This window comes from Dreissena polymorpha, chromosome 8 (genome assembly GCF_020536995.1).
Source record: "Dreissena polymorpha isolate Duluth1 chromosome 8, UMN_Dpol_1.0, whole genome shotgun sequence".
Taxonomy (NCBI): domain Eukaryota; kingdom Metazoa; phylum Mollusca; class Bivalvia; order Myida; family Dreissenidae; genus Dreissena; species Dreissena polymorpha.
The window spans coordinates 99981823-100005186 of NC_068362.1; the positions used below are offsets into that span (position 1 = coordinate 99981823).

The 23364-nt window shown below is 35.3% G+C and overlaps 1 protein-coding gene across 1 annotated transcript in view; it reads right to left on the reverse strand.

Annotated features, from left to right (window-relative positions):
• The window catches only part of LOC127841430 (protein Wnt-4-like), a 71665-nt gene continuing 48301 nt past the window's right edge, over positions 1-23364 (reverse strand). The window contains exons 3-4 of the mRNA XM_052370252.1: positions 16966-17258; positions 1-1720 (exon numbers count right to left, since the gene is read on the reverse strand). Coding sequence (XP_052226212.1) covers positions 1253-1720; positions 16966-17258 — 761 coding nt within the window. The 3' untranslated portion in view covers positions 1-1252. The remainder of the gene's footprint in view (positions 1721-16965; positions 17259-23364) is intronic.

Below are 23364 nucleotides of genomic sequence, written 5' to 3' on the forward strand. Positions count from 1 at the left end.
TACTATTAACGTGTTTTCATATGTACCTATTCTTTAACGTATAGAACAAACATCTGAAAAAATACTTTCATGCACAGCGAATGGAAATTTTCACACTTGTCTGCCAATTGTAACGAATCAGCAAAACATTGCACAACATATAAATAGTTTGTCGTGCAATATTACCATCCTCACTACGACGTTTTCAAATTCTCGTGCGATTGTTGAACACTGACATACCGTCATAAACGGAAACCAGTAGGCAATACCGACATTTTATTCCATCTAAGACTTAACGGTCGCACATCTTGCCATCCTAACTTCAAGTGAATCCTCCCGAATGTTCGTTATCTCGAATATAAGCCATCACAAATATAAGTCAACAGAGGCTTCAGCCGTCACGAACTTGAGTCTTCACGTGCATACATTATCACGAACATAAGTCATCACGAACTTAAGCCAATAAGAACTTCAGTCACCGTGAACTAAGTCATCACGAAGGTAGGATACTACGAACAAACTTTTAATGTCAAAACGCACTAAATTTGTAACCCATTAATGCCTAGTGGACTCTCCCTTCTTCTAAACTGAATCAATTTATTTCCAAAATTAGGGATGTCTAGTATATTTAATTTTGTATTTAGAATATTTCTGACAGAAATTTCTTTAAGCAAACAGCGCAGACCCTGATGAGACGCCGCATATTGCGGCGTCTCATCAGGGTCTGCGATGTTTGCCAAGGCCTTTTTACTAAACGCTAGGCATAAATGGGTTAAATAACTGTTTTAATGTAATATCTGCTATAAACGTTACTTGGCATTAAACGTTTGGTCTGTTTGCATATTGGCAGGACTTGTGTTATGGAAATTGTGTCCTCGTTAACAATCTTCCATAGTGCAGTCTGCTCAGTGTCAAGTGCTTCATATTGATATCTAATTTTCACACTTAAGTCACTTATCAACAACATTCTGAAAACAATTGACATACGTGTTGTTCATGAATATACATATTTACACGTTTAACAGCTTTTTCAATTTGCTTAATGTAAACATGTTTCACATAAAACTAGTTATGAAACGAAGCAATTAATTGTTGCATCAGAAACATGATTACATACGCAACAACATGAATACAACTTCACTTTACAGCTGATGGTTTAAACATAAAATGTTCTAGTCGTACTGGCCGATTAATGGTATCAACCGATTATTGTTAAATCACTATTGCATATAATTGAAAAAAAATATCTGTAAATCCTCGTTTTTAAAATAGCTCATTTGCACACGTGTTCGTCCACTGTTCGCGAACATTTTTCACAAATGACGTAACAACACCAGTGGAATTTACACTGACACCGCTCCACAACGGTCACCGTTCTTGTTTCGTAACCCCTACCACAACACAGGAGGTCACAACCGTCTATGGCCTTTGACGTCTTATTGCAGACCCGCCCACTGGTCCCGAGCGACCCAGTTTTAGCGTCTGACTCGCAAAAATCCGGCGACGGCACTAAATACACAATATCAGACCGCGTTGGTGGTTTAAACTGATTATTAACCGGAACCAACACGGAGCGAGTGTTGCTTTGCTCGAGGGTGACTTCCGTCGCTCCGTCGAAGCGCTCTTTCAAAATGGCACCAATGTCTCTGAACGTTGCCATGGAGCGCCAGCAAGTTTTCAGTTCGCAGGAGCCGGAAACGCCGTGACATTTGCAGACAACTTGCATACTCTCTTCCACGGCCTATAAAGAGTGTAAAGGAGAACGAATACAATCTGGTTACTTTGACACAGTTAAAGGGACCTTTTCACAGATGTTGGCATATATTAAAGTTTGTCATTAAATGCTTTATATTGATAAATGTAAACATTGGCACTAAATAGCTCCATTAAATAAAACAAGAATAAAATTAAAGAAAGAAAAAAGTTATCCACAATAGGGCTCGAAAAACTGAAAGTCTAAAACTTAAACCAGTCGGCCATCCGTTCTCAATCAGAATATGACATATTAATACTTCATATAAGCAATTCTCGTAGGGTCAAAAAAATATAACGATTGCAACAGAACTTCACATTTTTATTCAATCATTTTGCGTTTGTAACGCTTCATAATTTTCAGATTTTTAAATCATCAAAAGACGCATAGAATGGATATTTTAGATAATGGTAAATGTTCAGTATAACGATTTCCTCGCAAATACAACGAAAATGTGCGAGTCTGAAACATTTTTGTCAATTTACCAAAACGTGAAAAGTAAGGTAAATTTTGAGTTTATTTGAATGCTGTTATTGCTATTGTAAGAATATGTCGAAAGGTTGATATCGTATTGAGTTAACCTTTTGTTGGGTTAACTTAAGGTAACATTATGTTGGGGTAAGTTGACATAATGTTGCGTTATTTTTTACTAAATAAAATACCAACTTGACTCAACAGAATGAACACTGGTCTCATCATAATGTGATGTTAATTAAACGAAAAGCAAATTTAACCCAACATAATCCTACCTTAACCCATTTATGCCTAGCGTCTAGAAAAAAGGCCTTGGCAAACAGCGGAGACCCAGATGAGACGTCTCATCTGGGTCTGCGTTGTTTGCTACAAAGAATTTCTGTAAGAAATATTTTAAACATAGAAATAAATATACTAGACATCCCTAATTTTGGAAATAAATTGATCCAATTAAGAAGAATGTGAGAGTCCACTAGGCATAAAGGGGCCTTTTCACGTTTCAGAAAATTGACAAAATAAAAAAAGTTTCATATTCGCAAATTTTCGTCTAAAATATCCATTATATGCATCTTTTGACGATTAAAACCTGGAAAACATAAAGCGTTGCAACGCGAAACGATTGAGTAATTTGGAAAGTTTTGTTGTTGTCGTTATATTTTGTGATACTACGAAAATTACTTTTATAAATAGTATAAAGGTCATCACTCATTGTGTGTGCGTGGATGGCCGAATGGTTTAAGCGATAGACTTTTACTCCAGGAGTCAGTGGTTTGAGCCCAATTGAGGGTTACTTTTTTCTTTCTTTAATTTTGCTCTTGTGTTTCACTGGAGCTTTTTAGATCCAACGATTACATTTATCAATATAAAGCATTTAATAACAAACTTCAACACATGCCAAAATCCGTGAAAAGACTCTTTAATCCAACATAATGATAATATGACCCAAGATAATTTCCACTATACCCGACAAAATGTAACCTAAACCCAACTGTATTGTAACATTTAACAAGATAACTATTGATGCAAAGCATCAAAGGGCGTCGGGAATGTCAGTGTAAAAGGCACTCAATGAAGTTACATGGAACGATTTTTCTACTGTAAATATTAATACATTGGTCGATTAGTTTAAACAAAATAGAAAAAATACTGGTATAACCATTATCTATGATTTTGTGTTATAACCCCAAAATAACCATTATCTATGATGTTGTGTTATAACCCCCAAAAAACCATTATCTATAATTTTGTGTTGTAACCCCCAAATATTTCATAGTTAATTTTATTTACATTGGTTTCCTTTTTTACTGGCATCCGTGTGCAGTTTTCATTAATGGAACAGAACTGTAGTTTTTAAAAATCTGCTTCATTTTGTAAGCGTAATTTCATATTTTTCTCAACTTCAAGGGGAGATTATTATGAACTTATTCTTACGTTGCTCATTTACGATAGGGGTTCAGTACTCATTGATATGAAAACACTGTAAAAGTTTTAATGTGTTTACGACCCCCCCCCCCCCCCCCTACCCTCTCACACATATATTTCATGGGCATAATAAAATCGCTGTCGTCATGTAAAATTGAAGAATATACGCGTTAACCAAAACTCGAACAACAAAAGTCTGCGCTATTGTTAGAAAAACCACAAAATAAATATATTTTGATTATGTTTTTTTTTACAAAACCAGAAAGTTTCACTGGTTCGCGTATTTGCCCAGTCCCTGTGATCTTTTATTTTTGCCCAGTCCCTGTGATCAGTTATTAATTAAAAGAATTAGCTTTGCATTATTGGCAATAAATGTTGTAGTAAAATGAAATAGGCACAAATGCAGTACTTATTTACACTAATTTACACAAAAAATCACCACTATGCAAGATATTTTGACAACAAAAATATATACATTGATCCGTAAAATAAATTCTCCTCCCATAAGCGAAAAAACAACAACAACGTATTACATACGAGTCGTCGCACTTAAGTGCGACGCCAATAATATTTATCAAAAATAACATAATTTAAACATTTTTAATTGTCATGGCATTACTTTTCAAATGAATGCCAGAAACAAATCATTTACAATGATACATTGATAACAAATCAATACGCAGTTAAATACATCATACTAAAAATAATGAAAGATATAAGAATCTTGTACAATAATAATAAAATAGAATACAAGAAAAAAAATTAAATACGAACATACTTTACTCAGTCTGGTTTACTTTTTTTCAAATTTACGTATAGTACACGAAATGTTTGTTGAAGTATACGCTGCTGTAATATTTAGACTCAAGGAGTTATTGCAGTGAATATTTTCTTATTATGTATTAACTCAGATAATCCAACACCCCATCTACTGTATTTACCCACGCCTACGTTACTAGGCATCTCGCGGTAGACAATGACAATAAATTGCTTTTTAAGTCATGCTCAATTTCTACTGCGTACTTAAAGCGACTCGTTCATATGCAAGTGGTGACACGATATGTTAACACCGAAACGCTTAACTGTTATTCTGTAAACCAGTTCTGAACATACCGTTTAAAGCGACAGATTAAGCTCAATGTTTGATAAATGGGTTTCCTTTGATGCGCATTGCACGTATTATCAACAATCTTGAAGAAATCCCGGATTCAATATAAATGTTTTTGCGTTTTATTCATTGTTGTTTTGCACACATAAATTATCATCGTTCAATTAACATTCCCAATTAAAGCCAATTAGCATTTTATGTCGATCATGACGTTGACGTACCGTTAACAAAATAAAATGGGTACCATGTCTGACTTGTTTTATTTAAAGCAGTTGTAAACAAAGGTCATTCAGAAAAATAACACAAACAAACACAGTGCATTGGTTTTCACATTGATGCTATTTAACTGGTGCCTAAGTCATATATCAAAGTCACATCAACCTTCTGACGTCAAGTCCGGTTGCTGTAAACAACTTTTTTTTTAAACTCTTCACGTTTAAATTAAGTTTTTAACTGTTTTTAATCGTCTGGTTAAAAAAAAACATACTTAAATATTATAAAAAACAGAATCTCTGAACAAAAGTCGATACAACAATGTAATTTTGTGGATTTCGGACAAACGTAAACGACGTAACATGTAACGTGATATTGTGCCTTTCGCTGGGACAGCGGCACCCGCGGAGTTAACAATGTTACGGATGGCGCCGCAGTTGATAAGGTTTACACGCTAAATATGGAGAAGTCACAACGAAAGAAGCTGAATTTCACCGATCAAGAAGATTTCATTGTATACGTGACAGGTGGAGGTTTTCGACTTTTACTAAACACTGGTATGTATGAACTTTTCAAGATTGCGGCGGATCAGTTTTTCAGCAATAACACTCTTCCGTATAAATGTTGCAAAGTTCCGGTGCACGACAGACAGGGAAATCTTATTAAAACGCAATACAAGTTAAGTTCTGGTCGACAGGGTATTTATACATTAAACTTTTATCACACAAAAAGTTCGTGTTTAATCAACTTATAAACTCTCATCAGTTCACGCAAATTCACCTGCCAGCGATGTTAAAAAACATAGAGGAAAGATGAGTAAATGACGAAACAACAACAACTGATGTAAACAATGCCTTCAAAAAACTTTTGATGTCAATAAGCAAAAATGAATCTAAACTTTCGGAAAATCAAAATGAATCCGATAGTCATAAAGAATTACGTCGCCTCAATGAATCAGTTCAGTCAGTACGAAAAGAAAAGCATGCTCGTCGAATTGATAAAGACACAAATTCGAATATCCATGAGATATTGAATGATTTTATGAAATCCGTTTCAAGTGAAATAAATGAACATAAAAGTGAAATGCGGGAACACATACCACAGACCTCAACGCAACTCGCTGAAATAAAATATATTATATGTGGTTTAAAAAATTCAACACACTCTGTGCTGTAGTGACATGAACAATAAGTTGAAAGATGTTACTTCAAATTCAGAATCTGTTAAGACGCAAATAAGCAACCTGAACGAGGGACTTCTAAAACGATGGCAATCCTTCTCTGAATCAATGAAAACCCAGATGTCTAATATTTTAACGTAACAAAAAGAAACTGAAATATCGCTAAATTAATTGATGGAAACTCCTGCTATATCGTATGATTAATCAAATGATCGTACAATGTTTCCCGCGACGCAATCACTTGATGTAGAAAAAAACATCGCCCGCTTTGCAAAATTCGCAAAACGCGTCGGAACTGACAGGAAGCGGAAACGCACATACTAATGACTTCGTACATAAACCCAGACTTGAACAGAATAGAACGTTATTAATCGGAGACTCAAATATTAAAATATTATACGTAAGCGTGGCCTTCAGAGCAATGTGGACGTACGTACACTTCCCGGTAAGAAATCGAGAGACATTTACACTCGTCTTTTGACTGACGATATATCAAAATACACAAAAATAGTATTTTATGTCGGAGGTAATGATGCAGCTTCCGGAACATCACGCAGTGTGTATGAAACGCTTCACTCAACATTTGAGGCTTTACGTCACCAGTGTACTGTATATTTATGCGCTCTCTGTCCGCGAACGGACACGGACATCGGGCCGGTAAATGAAGAAATAAAGAAATTGTGTATGTAAACGGATGCTGTTCTCATTGACTGCTACCATTCGTTCATTTACGCTGATAAAACCACAATTCGTCCGTTTTACTTCAAAGACGATATACACCTGTGTCCAAAAGGCTCGAGTAAACTAGTTTCGACAATCAACACGGTAACTATAATTGTGAAGTCCAAACATACGTCCGCGAGAGAATTAACACACAGAGTCGCCGCTACACGTTACTCTCGGCCACCATGGACAGGAGCGACATATGGCATTTGAGACCGTTTCCAGACTAACGGTCGCCTGTTTGGTAATAGAAACTTTCAGCTACGTGGACGATGGTCACCGTGCATACGTTGCGGTTTAGCAAACCACTCGACAGAAGATTGCCGAAATCACATATTATGGTAGGAAAACACTGACGGACACTCTGGCTTATTTACTCATGAAAACCAATTTCTTAAACTTATCAATATATGTACTGAATGCAACAAAATAATTTGTGACAATAATATTCAACCTGACACTAATTTTGTTTCTAAAAATACATGTACGTTGTATTGTAATTGCAATTATGATTCATACCAGTATCTAAATGTTAGCAAAAACGTAGATGTATCGAAAATGCCTCCTCTCAAAACGAATAATAATTTCAAGGATAAATTGTTGATTCATAAAAACGTTTTTACTTTCAGCACACAAGGTATTCATGTAGCAAGTTTGAATATTCAACACATTCTTCCAAAATTAGATGAACTCAAACTTATAATGGGAGAGCCAGCGTCAATTGTTATTTTTGGTTTGAGTGCAACGTTTTAAACAGGTTCAATTAATGATCCAGATCTATTAATTAACGACTTCGTTTTGAACGTAAAGACAGGTCAAAAAAGGCTGGTGGAGGACTCATTATATATCTAAAAAAAGAACATAAGCTATGTCCGTCGCTTTGATCTAGAATCCTCGGACATTGAGACTATTTGGCTACAGGTAGCTATCGAAAATAATAAATCACATCTTCTATTCTTTATCTACCGTGCCCTAAACAGTCCCCAGTCTTGGATATATTCATTTGAGAAACAAATGGATTTTGCAGAATCATCTTATATGAATTGGTCAGCTATTGGCGATTTTAACATTGAATTTTCTTCACCTAATGAATTTAATAATACAAAATGGGCAAAAACTGTACTTGATTTCGGACTGACACAACTGGTTCAATATCCAACCGAAGTAACAAAAACGTCATCAAAAATAATTGATCAGTGACCACTATCCAATCACGTGTACACTCCTTTGTAAACTTAAAAGTAAGTCTATATTTGAACATGGACAAATAACTTATAGATCGTTTAAACATTTTGATGAAACACTGTTTCTACAAGATCTAGGTCAATATGATATGAATATTATAGAAACTACAAATGATCCGAATTTGGCCCTAACGACTTTGTACAATATATTAAACACAGTATTATCCCAGCATGCGCCAATTAAAAGTAAGCGTGTTAAGCGCATACATCAGCCTGGATGGTATTCAGATGAAATAAAACAGGCTAGATTTAACAGGGATATATTAAAGGCTTGCAACAATTTTGATCAGTATAAAATATGGAGAAACAAATGCAATCCCATAATTAAGAAACATAAGAGAGCGTTTTTCAATAATGCTGTTAAAGAGAAAAAAGATATTAAACAATTGTGGCGATCTATCAAAAGCATATCAAATGATAGTGAAAATCAAAGAGCAATTTTACCTAATACATTAAACATAAACAATGTTAATGTTTGTGGGAGACAGCGTGTGGCTAATGAACTTAACAAACATTTTGTTAACATATCTCATATAATTAAGAAAACAGTTTTCAAACCTGAAAATTTTGAATATTTAAAAATGTTCTTAGATGAAAAATTGGGTAATCGAGAGTTCAAATTAGAATATATATCACCTTTGAAAGTTCTTACATTAATTGATAAACTTAATCCTAATAAAAGTAGTGGCTTAGACAGAATAGGACCTAATATCCTTAAACTTTGCAAAGATTATATCGTACAACCTCTTACGACATTAATAAATACTTCAATTTCAACTGGAATCTTTCCAGACTTACTTAAATTAGCAAGTGTCGTACCTCTCCATAAAGGAGGGGATAAACATGATCCAAATAATTTTGGACCTATCTCTTTATCACCTACAATTTTTAAAATAATTGAAAGACATGTAGCCATTCAATTAAATAAATTTTTTAAAGGAAACCTGTACACTAAATGAACACCAATCGGGTTTTAGACAAAACCACTCATGCCAAACTGCTTTAATCTCACTCGTAGATTCATGGTTAAATTGTAAGGACTATGGTTATATGATAGGAACTGTTTTTTGTGGATTTCAAAAAAGCATTTGACTTAGTAGACCACACCATTCATCTGCACAAGTTGAAACTATATCATTTTTCGGATTCGTCTTTGAAGTTTTTTTTAATCATATCTACAAAACCGTTTACAACTAATTCGGGCAGATGGAGTAACATCAGACACCTGCATGATAAGTTCCGGTGTACCACAAGGCTCCATTTTAGGACCTTTGTTATTTTTACTTTACATGAATGATCTACCCTTACAACTAACATCAGAATCTAACATGTATGCTAATGATGTAACAATCTACTGTAAAGGGAATAATATAACTACATGTATGATAAATTGCACACTTCAAGACGACTTACTAAGGTCACAAAATTGGTGTATGATAAATAATATGGCAGTCAACCCAGATAAAACTACTTTCATGACTATAGGATCACGCCAAAAACTTAAACATTTAGAAGATCTAAATTTGTTTGTAAATAAATAAAAAATAAAACATGTTGCAACCCAAAAACTTCTAGGTATCCATATTGATAAACATTTAAATTGGAAGGCCCATGTTAATATAACTTGTTCAAAACTTGCTTCGAAATTATCACTGTTCAGGCGTATACAATATTTTCTAACACCTGAGATGAAAATTATGTTCTATAATGTGTATGTAACACCAATTATTGATTATGGATGTGTCACATGGCAAAATGCAAATACTAGAGACATAAACAGAATATCAAAACTGCAAAGGTTTTTAAGAGTAATATTACGAAATGACTTAAATATAAATGATTATTATTTATCAAAAAAAATACAATGGCTTTCTTTTAAAAACAGACGTAAATATTTTACCAGGTATAATTATTTACAAATCTCTTTATAATTTAACGCCCACATATATTGACGAGTTGATAAAACTGGTGAAAAACAATAATTACAATTTAAGATCGATATCATACAATGATTTGACGCTCACTCAAACCTTTAAAAAAAGTCGTTTAGTTACTCTGGTATGGGAATATGGAACCACATACCGGTTAGTATTCACCAATCTCTCACTCTCACCACTTTCAAACATAGGCTTAAGAAATATTTCCTCTTTGAGGCGCAAATTGAGTCTCACGCGTAGTAACATTTTTCTGTTTTCCTCTAATTCAAAAGTCAAATACTCCTCCATACGTGTCGTAATGATTACTGTAGATTTAATTTCTGCAAACAAATATACATATTGCTTTTTCAACTATTTTTATAGCAAGGAGGTGCAGGCTATTCTTCATAGCAGTTTTGTAATTTCATATCCTATTGTGAACAACACTGGTCATGAATATTGTTTTCTGTAATTATAATATTTGTGTATATTAGCCACTTCTATCAATCGTAAACTATTTCAAGAATAATGTATTCCACGTTTTTAAACTCTGACTTTATAGTATAATGTACGCGGCTGTTTTTGTTAAATTTTTGTTATTGTTATTGGTCGTGTTAATTAAGATATGGTAATTGTATAAGTGTGTGTGTGTGTGTATAGGTGTGTGCGTGCGTGCGTTAGAGTGTGTGCATATGGGAAAATGTAATCAACAAAACATTTATATTTTTTAATACTTTCTGTTATTAATTTTTTTTCCTTGAAACCATTTCAATATTGGAAGAGAAATTAATAATATAAGAGAAGTCATATAATATACTTGCTTTTTATAACACCTCTATTACACTGTTACAGTACACTTATGTCCGTCAAAGTCTACATGTTTGCATTAAAATGTAGAAATGCATTATACAAACCATAGTTGTTTGAAGGCCTCATTGAAAATAAGATTGCCATTGTTAAACTGTTTGCATGACTTTTTATCAATGTGTTGTCTTAATGAGTTACCTTCGGAAAATAATAAGATTATTATTATTATTATTATTACTATTATTATTCTGTCACCTAAGTACACCGGATGTGTCTAATCGTTCCTTCTCGATGCCCGCTTTGAAAAGGCACGCACCGGATATGGTTATGAATATTCGGTGTTTTTGAAGAATATTTCGATGTATAGCAATATTATGAACTTAAGTATTGTAGTAAAATCTCTTGATAAACTACAATATTATTATCATGTTAGTGATTTATTAGAAGGTTTTGATATATAACAAACTTATCAACTTCCCGAGTTTTAGTAGAATGTTTCGATACATAACACATTCGGGGGTACTAGGAGACTTTTTCAATAAAAACAATATTATGGACTTTCCGATGTTTGAGGAGAATGCTTTGCAATAAAACAATAATATGAACATTCCAATGATTTAGAAGACTGTTTTTATAAAAACAATATTATGAGCTTTCTATCAACACTTGTGTGATCATTCCGATGTATACGAAGATACATTTCGATACATACCAATATTATGAACATTTCGATACATACCAATATTATGAACATTTCGATACATACCAATATTATGAATATTTCGATACATACCAATATTCTGAACATTTCGATACATACCAATATTATGAACATTTCGATACATACCAATATTATGAACATTTCGATACATACCAATATTATGAACATTTCGATACATACCAATATTATGAACATTTCGATACATACCAATATTATGAACATTTCGATACATACCAATATTATGAACATTTCGATACATACCAATATTATGAACATTTTGATGAATGTGTATGATGTTTCGATCAACAACAATATGATGAACTTTCCGGTATATAATTTGAAATTTTCGACATATAACACTATTATGAACAGTCCGATGTTTTATAATATTAACAATCCGGTGTACTAGTGGAATTTTTCAATACATAGCAGTATTATGAACATTCTTGGAACGGTTTTACCCATTTGTGCCTAGTGGACTCTTCCATCCTTTTAAATTGGATCAATTTATTTCCAAAATTAGGGATGTCTTGTATATTTATTTCTATATTTAGAAAATTTCTACAGAAATTCCTTTAAGCAAACAGCGAAGACCCGGATGAGACGCCGCACCATGCGGCGTCTCATCTGGTTTTACGCTGTTTGCCAAGGCCTTTTTTTTCTAGACGCTAGGCATAAATGGGTTAAATAATACTTCATTGGTTAAGATACAATCTGCTCGTAACTAAAAGTTGAGTTTTGCAAGTATGATAACTTTTCCTTAATTTATATCCTCTTGAATAGAAATAACAATTGTACTAAAATTACGATTTCGATGCGCATATCAATTCCTAACGTGCATATGCAGAGGTTGAGCTTTCTATTACTAAAATTCTATTTTAGTGCACTAAATATTCAACATGTGGTATAAGCCATTTATTATCCGCGTACTGCCTTTAGAACGACTCGCGATAAATCTTCGTTTCGATTACATATAATGGAATTACAAGATTTTTCTACCCCCGCGAGCGAAACCAAACTCTTTCGTGATTAACAAAACTTCTCTACAAGAAATTAATTAAAAGTTTGATTTGGTTTCCAAAATGTAGGACCAGGTTGGCAACACAGGTTGTTATGACGGCAAAGGACGTGATTAGCATCTGGGTGCTTCTGAAACGTAACAGAGCTTCCGGTAAGTGTGCCATATACTAGTGATGTTCGTCTTGTAGAAGCCAGACAGGCTTATTAACTTTCTGTGCATTAACCCATTTATACCTAGCGTATAGAAAAAAGGTTTTGGCAAACAGCGTAGACCCAGATGAGACGCCGCACGATGCGGCGTCTCATCAAGGTCTGCGCTGTTTGCTTAAAGGAATTTCTGTAAGAAATTATCTAAATATAGAAATAAATATACTAGACATCCCTAATTTTGGAAATAAATTGATCCTTATTAGAAGGATGGTAGAGTCCACTAGGCATAAATGGGTTAAGTACGATAGAACTAAATAAATTGCTTAGACTATGTGAATGCTATTTTAACATACAAGATCATATATCATTTTTAATGTTCCGGTCTAGGGAGACAGATAGAGGATAAAAATAATTATGAGCACTGTGTACAAGAGGCGACGCAACACATAGTAATGTACGTTATATCATGTTATCAACCGCTCTATGGGACAACCGGGCTTAATTCATGTTCGTTCCAGAGTTTCCTTGGCTTATCAGAGACGAAGAAAATTCCCGTTTTTATTGATTTTTTCGCGTAAATGAAGTCTCTTCTAAACGCAAATTTAGTCAAGACGGAAAGAATCGTCACAGATAAACCTGTGCGCACTGCTCAGACTACTCGTGGACGACACTTCACGCACATGCATTTAGCCTGGGACGACACTTTATGTGGACGACACTTCACGTGGACGACATTTCACGTGGACGACACTTCACGTGGACGACACCTCACGTGGACGACACTTCACGTGGACGACATTTCACGTGGACGACAATTCAGGCACTTGCATTTAGCCCGGTTTTCCCAGAGCGCGGCTCATATGAATACAATGTCTGACAGAATCAACCGCAACACTCTTCATTAACCTTTTTAATTGACGTGGTTCTAGTCATATGACCAGAATCTTTAAAACAGATCGCCAACAATCAACTCTCTGGGATTATGTACATGATAAAATGGAAGCATACGTCAAGTCAATGTTTACTCAGCAGAAGAAACGTATAGAAACAAGTATATTCCAGAACTTGTTAATGTAATTTTTTTACCAATACGCAAAGAGTTCAAGCGAGAACACATTTAATGTAACATTTGAATCTGTGCTTTTGAGCGAAATGACTATACATGGTCGGATAGTTCAAAAGCGATTAACCTTTTCGCCTTCATTATTAGTTTATAATATAGATGATATTTGTATTGCCTTCTTAAGACGCAATTGCGAGCTCACAATGAAAGGGATAGTTTGATATATTTTGGATTGTGTTAATTTTTCTTTATTAAAACTGACATTTTGTCTTGTTTTATACTGTTTTATTTGCACAACGGTGCAGCTGATATTTGTCCTGTTCTATACTGTTTTATTTACACAACGTTGCAGGTGATATTTGTCTTGTTTAAACTGTTTTATTTACACAACGTTGCAGGTGATATTTGTCGTGTTCTCTATTTGTTTGTAAACAGAACACTGTTTCTTACATTTGTCATGATGATTTTTCATCAACATGACTTGGTAACTGACGTTTGTCATATTATTTACGTGTTCGTCATATCCACAATATGACGGACTTCTTAAACACGGTTAATGTTTTATGATATATAACTTTAAAAATATGTGAAGCAAATGGCGAAGTGAAATTCTGCGCAAATATCCGTATTTAAAGCTTACTTCTTAAACACTGTTAATGTTTTATGATATATGACTTTTTTAATATGGGAAGCAAGTGGCGAATAAAATTCTTCGCAAACATCCGTATTTAAAGCGAAACGTGGTATCAATAAATCAATTTGATCAATTAAACCGCCCCTTTAAACGAAAATACCTCATGCGGCGCGGTAAATAGCCGTTAATGCCGCACATAAGCCGGAGCCTTAGACCCCCGTTACCTGGCTCTTCGGCGAATTATGTACTCGATAAATACTAACAGAGGCACAGATAATAAAAATGTAAGAAAATATGGACTTAATGACGAAGCGCGAAGATTTATAGTTTATATTTTTAATGTTCCGAGATATTTGGTTTATTTTTTCCAAACGTTGAAAGATTAATATGATGCGACGGGTCATTGATTCCTGTTATAACAAAATTGCCCGTAAAGCTTTCACTCTAGTCTTGACAAATGTGTTTTACCTTCAGTGAGCATGAAAGGGCGTTATACGTGTGTGTTTATGGTAATAATCTTTAATTGAGCAATTTATAAGCATTTACAGTAATGATTCATACAGACGTATTCTTTATTGTCGGTACCTAGTAAAAAGCTTATTTAAAAAGTACCGTTTCTAGTCTTTCGGTCGATTCTAAACATAGTCTGCCAACTCTACATATGATCGCAGACACTTTTTTTTAATTTAAAGGGACCTTTTCACGTTTTGGTTAATTGACAAAATTAAACAAAAATGTTTCAGATCCGCAAATTTTCGTTTTACTTATGATAATTGTGAGGAAACAGTAACACTTGACATTTACTATGCTCTAAAATATCCATTATATGCATCTTTTGACGATTTAAAACCCGAAAATTATCAAGCTTTGCAACGCGAAACTATTGAATAATTTGGAGAGTTCTGTTGTTGTCGTTATATTTTGTGATACTACGAGGATTGCTTATATAGAGTATAATATAAACCAATCATCGTACGACTATCAAAAATATACGGAATTCGGATAGTGCCATCTATAATCTCGCACTTCTTTCATCAAGGGCGACACTAGACACACGAAGCGATACTTGATCTTTTTCTTGACAGTCGCGGCGATACTTGATTTTTTTCCTGACAGTCGCGGCGAAACACGATATTTTTCTTGACAGTCGCAGCGACGTACGATATATTTAACACGATATATCGCCCTTGTGTAGGTAGCCCAAAAGTCGATATATCGAGTTAAATATATCGTGCGTCGCTGCGACTGTCAAGAAAAATATCGTGTGTCGCCGCGACTGTCAAGAAAAAGATCATGTATCGCCGCGACTGTCAAGAAAAAGATCAAGTATCGCTTCGTGTGTCTAGTGCCGCCTTCAAAGGGCGACACTAGACACACGAAGCGATACACGATATTTTGCGCGACAGTCGCGTCGACACACGATATTTTATTTTTCAAATATCGCTCATATTATCCCAATCTCGTGTATCGCGGTCTAATTTAAGACCGCGACGCTATTAATAATAAATGATTAAAAATTACTGTAACACCGTTTAAAAAACCTGACAGTTGACAGGCGATATAATTACAGCGATATTTGAATGCGACTGTCAAAAAAAAATATCGAGTATCGCTTCGTGTGTCTAGTGTCGCGGTCTGAAATTAGACGTCGTACCTCGCTGCGACTGTCAAGAAAAATATCGTGTGTCGCCGCGACTTTCAGGAAAAAGATTAAGTATCGCCGCGACTGTCAAGAATAAGGTCAAGTATCGCTTCGTGTGTCTAGTGTCGCCCTTGATGAAAGAAGGGCGAGATTATAGATGGCAATATCCGGATTCCGTAAAAATCACTTGGTTAACTGCGACATTTACAACTTGATTTATTGAGTATTGCTTGGAAAGTATAATTCTTTTCGAACATTTATTAGTGCCTTACTCTATTACAAACAAAACTGCACTTTTCATTGAACTCAACTTTAATTTGGTCCAAATCAAAGGGTTAATGGTGTATATAGCGGTAATAAAATGTGAAATGTTGCATTGTATGTCTATCATTGGTTGCAGTTGAAAGCACGAAATGTTTCGTCGTAATTATACGTAGTTTCGTGTGAAAGGAATTTCGGATAATTTAAAGCTTCTCGTAGTCGTATTGTCAGTCCAATTAACTGTAAATTAAGCGTGCACAAAGCAATAAAGCGCCATCTTGCATTAGTTAGGGTTTACTTTGTCTTCCTTATCAAACACCATGTTATGATTATTTTATTCACGACGAAACGAAGTTTATAGGATGCATATTGGATGTATGGGTAAAACGATGAATATTATCTTTTGTTTATCAATTGTTTTCACACGATCAACAATCCTAACGACATTAAATACAATATAAAAACACAAAACAATATATATCGATTCAGTTTTAGATGAATAAATACACACATAAATGAATGAAAGAAGGAAGGAAAAGGGAGAAACGAATGAATAAATAATAAATAAATAAATAAATAAATAAATAAATAATGAAGTTAATAAAGATGAACAAATAAATATTCATTAGCTATGCAATTATAATTATATACCAACCTTTCGCCCTGCCTCGTTATTATGAAGATTCATTAACACCCGTTTTATATTTTTGCTTTTCTTCTGCGTCGACGAACGCGTCCGCTCCCTTGCGTCGACGAACTTTTGCGAGAACGCGGTACCAAAGCCGATGTTATCCGAACATCCGGACCATTCGAAACCTTCTGCGGTCTTCCCGTTCACCGTGCGGTCACATCCGCACGTCTGGAGGTCCCCTTTGCTGCATGCGCGCGTCACCGCATGCGCAACTCCGGCCGAGGAGATCGCGTGTACGAACGCCACCTCGCGGGTCCCTACAACGTAAGCGGAAATATAGGTGCATGTTTTATTGGTCTCTGTAGCCGAGTGGTTTCGGCGTTTGTTAACGCGGTCTAGTCCAACAAGGAGGAGAACGCTTACTTGGCTCATTTACAAAATTGATGGGTACCGAAGCCTTCCTGCCAAGCGCCCGGCATTAAAAAGAATAGGAATCGGAGTTAAATAAGAAAGAGAGAGCTGACACTGTTATTCAACAAACACCTTACACTTAAATTAGTGGTCTGTGATTAAGGTGACTTTGGATTCATGCAACTCTACACAGTACTAATATAATATCTTAGAAACCCGATTGGCTGTGTATTGGTCTATTAATAATCGCAAAACGAAATTCTTGTAAGGATATTTTGCACTATGCGTTTACATGGGATACAACACTCCAAAGACATTCAGTTTAAACCCATTTATGCCTAGTGGACTCTCCCATCCTTCTTAATTGGATCAATTTATTTCTAAAATTAGGGAATGTCTAGTATATTTATTTTTATATTTAGAATATTTCTTACAGAAATTCCTTTAAGCAAACAGTGTAGACCCTGATGAGACGCCGCATCATGCGGCGTCTCATCTGGGTCTACGCTGTTTGCCAAGGCCTTTTTTTCTAGACGCTAGGCATAAATGGGTTAATGTTATTTAATTTTCAGCGAAAATATCAAAGAACAAACTTAAGCTCCGAATTCGACATAACGTCGTGAATTTCGCGTCATTACGCGAACACTAAAAACCTTTGTATGTACGTTTTTTCTATCATATATATTAAGCAATTTAGCATAACCATTAAGTGTAATTAAAAGCTTGTCATGATTTACATTTAGGGTTATAAACAACTAAACTTTAAGCTGGTGACATGGCCTTACACTATGCACACAATTCCATATACACCTGGGAACCATGTATTCGTAAATATGATTAGATAAAGTTCTTTGAAGTATCGGTTACTTAATTTTTTTGGAGGGACTTGTTTGCAGTTTTTCTAAGTGTGTCATAAAATGCATTAAATTGCTAGATTTTAACACAAGAACTGTAGAGCTCCAGTATGTAATAACAATCATAGAATTTCAGAAAGAACAAAAAACAACAACATCATCAGCAACACGCATTTTTTCTCCGCCAAGGCCTCGCCAGTGTCCTTTGGACAATTTATCTCCGCACCTACTCGACCATGCAGACTACTATTTTGTGAAATGCGTTTTATTCTGTATCACGTTGATAGTACACAATTAACCGAAAACAAAAGAAACATTCCAAATTATTCGATTGTTTTACGTTTTTAACATTTTTTTACTTTATCAAATTATATGGACCATTGCTCATTGACCGCGACATACGTGGTATTTCGATCCCTGATTGATAGTGTTTTTTAATGTTTTTTTAATCTGTGACAAAATGGTGTCAAGTTATCATTTCGACAATCTTAATCCATTTATGCATAGCGTCTAGAAAAAAGGCATTGGCAAACAGCAAAGACCCATATGAGACGCCGCATGATGCCGCGTCTCATCAGGGTCGGCGCTGTTTGCTTAAATGAATTTTAGTAAGAAATATTATAAATATAGAAATAAACATACTAGACATCCCTAATTCGAGAAATAAATTGATCTAATTTAGAAGGATGGGAGAGTCCACTATGCATAAATGGGTTAACGTTGCCTATTCGACAATCTGGAAACGCTTCCCTGTGTCGTTGTACACTTCCGGTTTATATTGTTTTTAAACGTCTATTTATTTTATCGAGATATTAAATTGTTAAGGGGCTATAAATACAAGAATGTATCCAAGAACATTGAAATGCATTCGGGCAAAATGTCGGATGTATATCTATTACAGCCTTATATAGGTTGCAGAGACAAAATCACTTTGATTTCTATTGATTTTCCAGCGTCGACTACAAATTTTGCTGCGTCCCGTAATATTTAGAACAACTGCAAATATTTCTAGGTCTTATTTTAATTCTTTTATTGACATTTATTTTTGATCCTCAATCTGGGAAAACGGGGCTTAATACATGGGGCGTAAAGTACCGTCCAAAATAGGGGCTTAATACATGGGGCGTAAAGTACCGTCCAAAATAGGGGCTTAATTCATGGGGCGTAAAGTACCGTCCAAAATAGGGGCTTAATACATGGGGCGTAAAGTACTGTCCAAAATAGGGGCTTAATACATGGGGCGTAAAGTACCATCCAAAATAGGGGCTTAATACATGGGGCGTAAAGTACCGTCCAAAATAGGGGCTTAATACATGGGGCGTAAAGTACCGTCCAAAATAGCCGATACAGTCCGCATAGGCTTATCAGGGATGACACTTTCAGCATCGACTGGATTTTCGTTTAGAAGAGGCCTTCTTAAACGAACAATGCCACGAAAGCGGAAAGTGACGTCACTGATTGGAGTGTGTGGATTGCGTGGGCTAATTTGTAATGACACTAGTAAACGCATCAATCCCCGCTTTCCCAGAGCGAGGCTTAATTCGTAACCCGCGGTTGCTTCTGTAACTGCTGCGTCTGGTCATATGGCTATTGTTGCAGTTTTGACTACTTAATTCCCAGGGAATTTTGATAGGACTTTCCTCACAAAGTCGCATTAAAAGATCCCGTTTGATTAGACATCATTATCAGACACAATGCTGAACAAATAAAATGTTACGAAGGCCTTCGTCGATACCTTTCAATTCTCAGAGCAGAATGATTGAAAGGCTGTTAATCAGACGGGTGGGCAAACAGACGATGACTGGGTAATCTGTTACACCCAGGGTCACTGTTGACACAAACACGGAGCACGCGAACAGCAACTCTTACACGTGATAACTCTACCGCGGAGCAAACGTGGCACTCAAAATGTCAAGTGTGTTTGTCAAACATGTCGGAACAAAATGCACGTTTTGCGGATAATTGAAGGGGGATGTTTGTCCAAATAAACGCCTGTAAAAATGGAAAAATGCACATTATACGCTGCAGCGAGAAATCGCGTCAAATAATTTTTTGTATACGTAAAATTATCATCCGGTGAGCTATCTTTAGGGGGCTATTTCTTATTCACCGTGGGTACAATATATGAAAATATGTGTGGAAACTATTCTCAATACACATCTGACCGGGGACAAAAGGGCGACTGATCATGCTGACATAGCTGCTCATTTAATTGATCATTCTACTTAAACGTTTGCTAATGCGTTACTAAATACTTAGAACTACCGCTAATATTTCAATATGTGTGTTACTTAATTGTTCTGTTGATATTTACAATTGATCCTCACTCCGGGAAAACGGGGGTTAATGCATGTACGTAAAGTCCCGTCCAGATTAGCCTATGCCGTTTGCACAGGCTTATCATTGACGAAACTTTCAGCCTCGACTGGATTTTCTTTTAGAAGAGACTTCCTACAAACTAAAAATTCCATGAAAGCTGAAAGTGTCGTCCCTGTTAAGATTGTGTGGATTGCGCAGATCTGTGATGACACTGCGAAAACGCACCAAGCCCCGTTTTCCTAGAGCGAGGCTCGATTCGTAACCCGCGGTTGCTGATGTAACTGCTGAATCTGAAAATATGGCTATTATTTCTGCTGCATCTACTGCTCCTAAAGTCCTAGAACTTTGGTAATAGACTGGGTGTTGTAATGCGTAGAATCAAATGAAAGTTCTGCTGCTTCTCAGCTTTTCAACTACACGCATTTTTTGTTTACTTATTCTGCTACTATACCACTGCTATCATATCTGAGCAGAAGCTTCTGCGTACATGTTAACTATTGCTACCATTGATAATACTGGTGTTGAAAATTCTTCTACTGTCGTAAGTTTTTATTCTACTTTGCAAATGCTACTTCTTTTTTAGAATATTGTTATTGTTACTGTTGCAGCTACTTATACAGCTTCTATAATATTTGGTTCTAATAATGCTGCTATAGATGTCATTGCCAGCGTAAATGTCGCCGCTGATTCTACTGCCACTGCATCTGCTGTGTTTTCAAATGCGTCTACTAAAACAGCTTTAGAAGCAAGCACAGTGTTAAATTCCTTACCTCGGCATAAATCTGTTAACGTGTAAGGATAAAATTGATATTAAATGTTATTTACTATTAATTTTGCAATTTCTAATAACATGCAGTATATAGTAAGATCGAATTTTATATACACAAACAAGTAACGGGTATAAATTGAAATTAACCCATTTACGCCTAGCGTCTTGAAAAAAGGCCTTGGCAAACAGTGTAGACCCAGATGAGACGCCGCATGATGCGGCGTCTCATCAGGGTCTGCGCTGTTTGCTTAAAGGATTTCTATAAGAAATATTCTAAATATAGAAATAAATATACTAGATATCCCTAATTTTGAAAATAAAATGATCCAATTAAGCAGGATGTGGGAGTCCACTAGGCATAAATGGGTTAAATTATGACTGATTTCAGAATTATTTTTACGTCTTATTAAGTTGTTGAAACGGCTTCATTTCTTGACCTTTCAACAGAACATAATCTACAGATCCGATGCACACAGTTGTGTTTTCTTTCATAATTCAAACTTATCCAAGCTAAGCCCTGCAGTTTTATGAATTGTCAATATCGAATGGTAAGCTTTTTCAACAAAATGGAACAGTGTCCATGTTTTCATACACAAAGTTGATGTATACACATATCTACTTTGGTGAAATTAAAGTTAAAGCAAGATTTTAGACTTGCAGAAAACGTGCATGGTTTTAATATAAAACTATGGAACCACAATAACACAATATGCTGCGGAACTGAAGTCAGATAAATCGGCCATTTTAACAAATTAAGGGATGTCTTTTCACAAATGAAACGATAATTGTTCACAAATGAAGCGGTGAATTTTTACAAAAGAAGTGCTCTGATTAATTGTGACAAATACAAATACTTGCTATGTGTTTCAACTGTAAACAACAACAGACGGACCGAGAAGCAAATAGACGACACGTACATATACAGCCTTTATGTATGACGTACCCTTTGGGTCAAAAGTACATATACGCCAACAGCTTAAAAGAGATATCACCGCAGTGACAAAATTGTCACTGCGGTGACAATTTTGTCACTGCGGTAATAAATTTATCACTGCGGTGATATATTTGTAACTGCGGTGATACTTTGTCTGACCCAAAGAGTTTGATAAGAGCATAATCAAACTGACCAATTAAATAACGTCTTGCAAAACGGCAAATCGGCGAATATTTATAATGCATATTCAATTATTATCATCTTTAAAAGAATATCCGTAGAACTTAAAAAACACACAACATCAACCTATTAAAATAACAGATTATTATCGTATAATTACTATAGGACAATCGCCAATGAATTTATGAATTGTCGGCGTCTTTTTGATTTCCGTCGGGGGTTCGAGTCTTATCAGGACGCGTTGTAGTTTTATTACAATTTAATAGCTTGTTATTTGGCGACATGTGGTTTCAGAACAAAGGGCCAACGGGCGTAATAAAGAATTCATATTACACCAAAAACATATGAATAAACATATGAATAATTTATCAACTATCCGTATTCATCCGTATTGATTTTATTTTAAACAATTGTTAAATATTAAATATTTTCTTGAAAAATCTCGGTTTGTTACGGGGAAAATGATTGGATGAACTGACCCAAACAAATAATTGTAACAGCAGGCATAAAAATATTCCAACAGTCATAATTTGTCACCGCTGTGACAAAATTGTTACCGCGGTGACAAAATTAATACCGCAGTGACAAAGTGTCACCGCGGTAATAATTTTGTCACCGTCGTGGTATCTATTTTAGCTGATGTCGTATTTTTACTTTTGACCCAAATGGTACGGCATATTTATGTACAATATCTCGTAACCGTACTTCATTCATTTAATCTCACAGATAACGTCACAGCCTGATCATCATTTTGTCGTTTCACAAACTCGACGGCACAACACGCAACGTTTGCACAGCTAAAGGTTAAGTATTTATAAAAGCATCGGCGAATTCCAAATGAGGCGATGCCGCAAGATAAATTATCAAATCACTAAGTGTGTTCTTTCCATCTTTTGGCAATAGCACGATCTTGTGGGTTGTACCGGATGCTGAAAATCTGAAGCTTTTTCGATGAT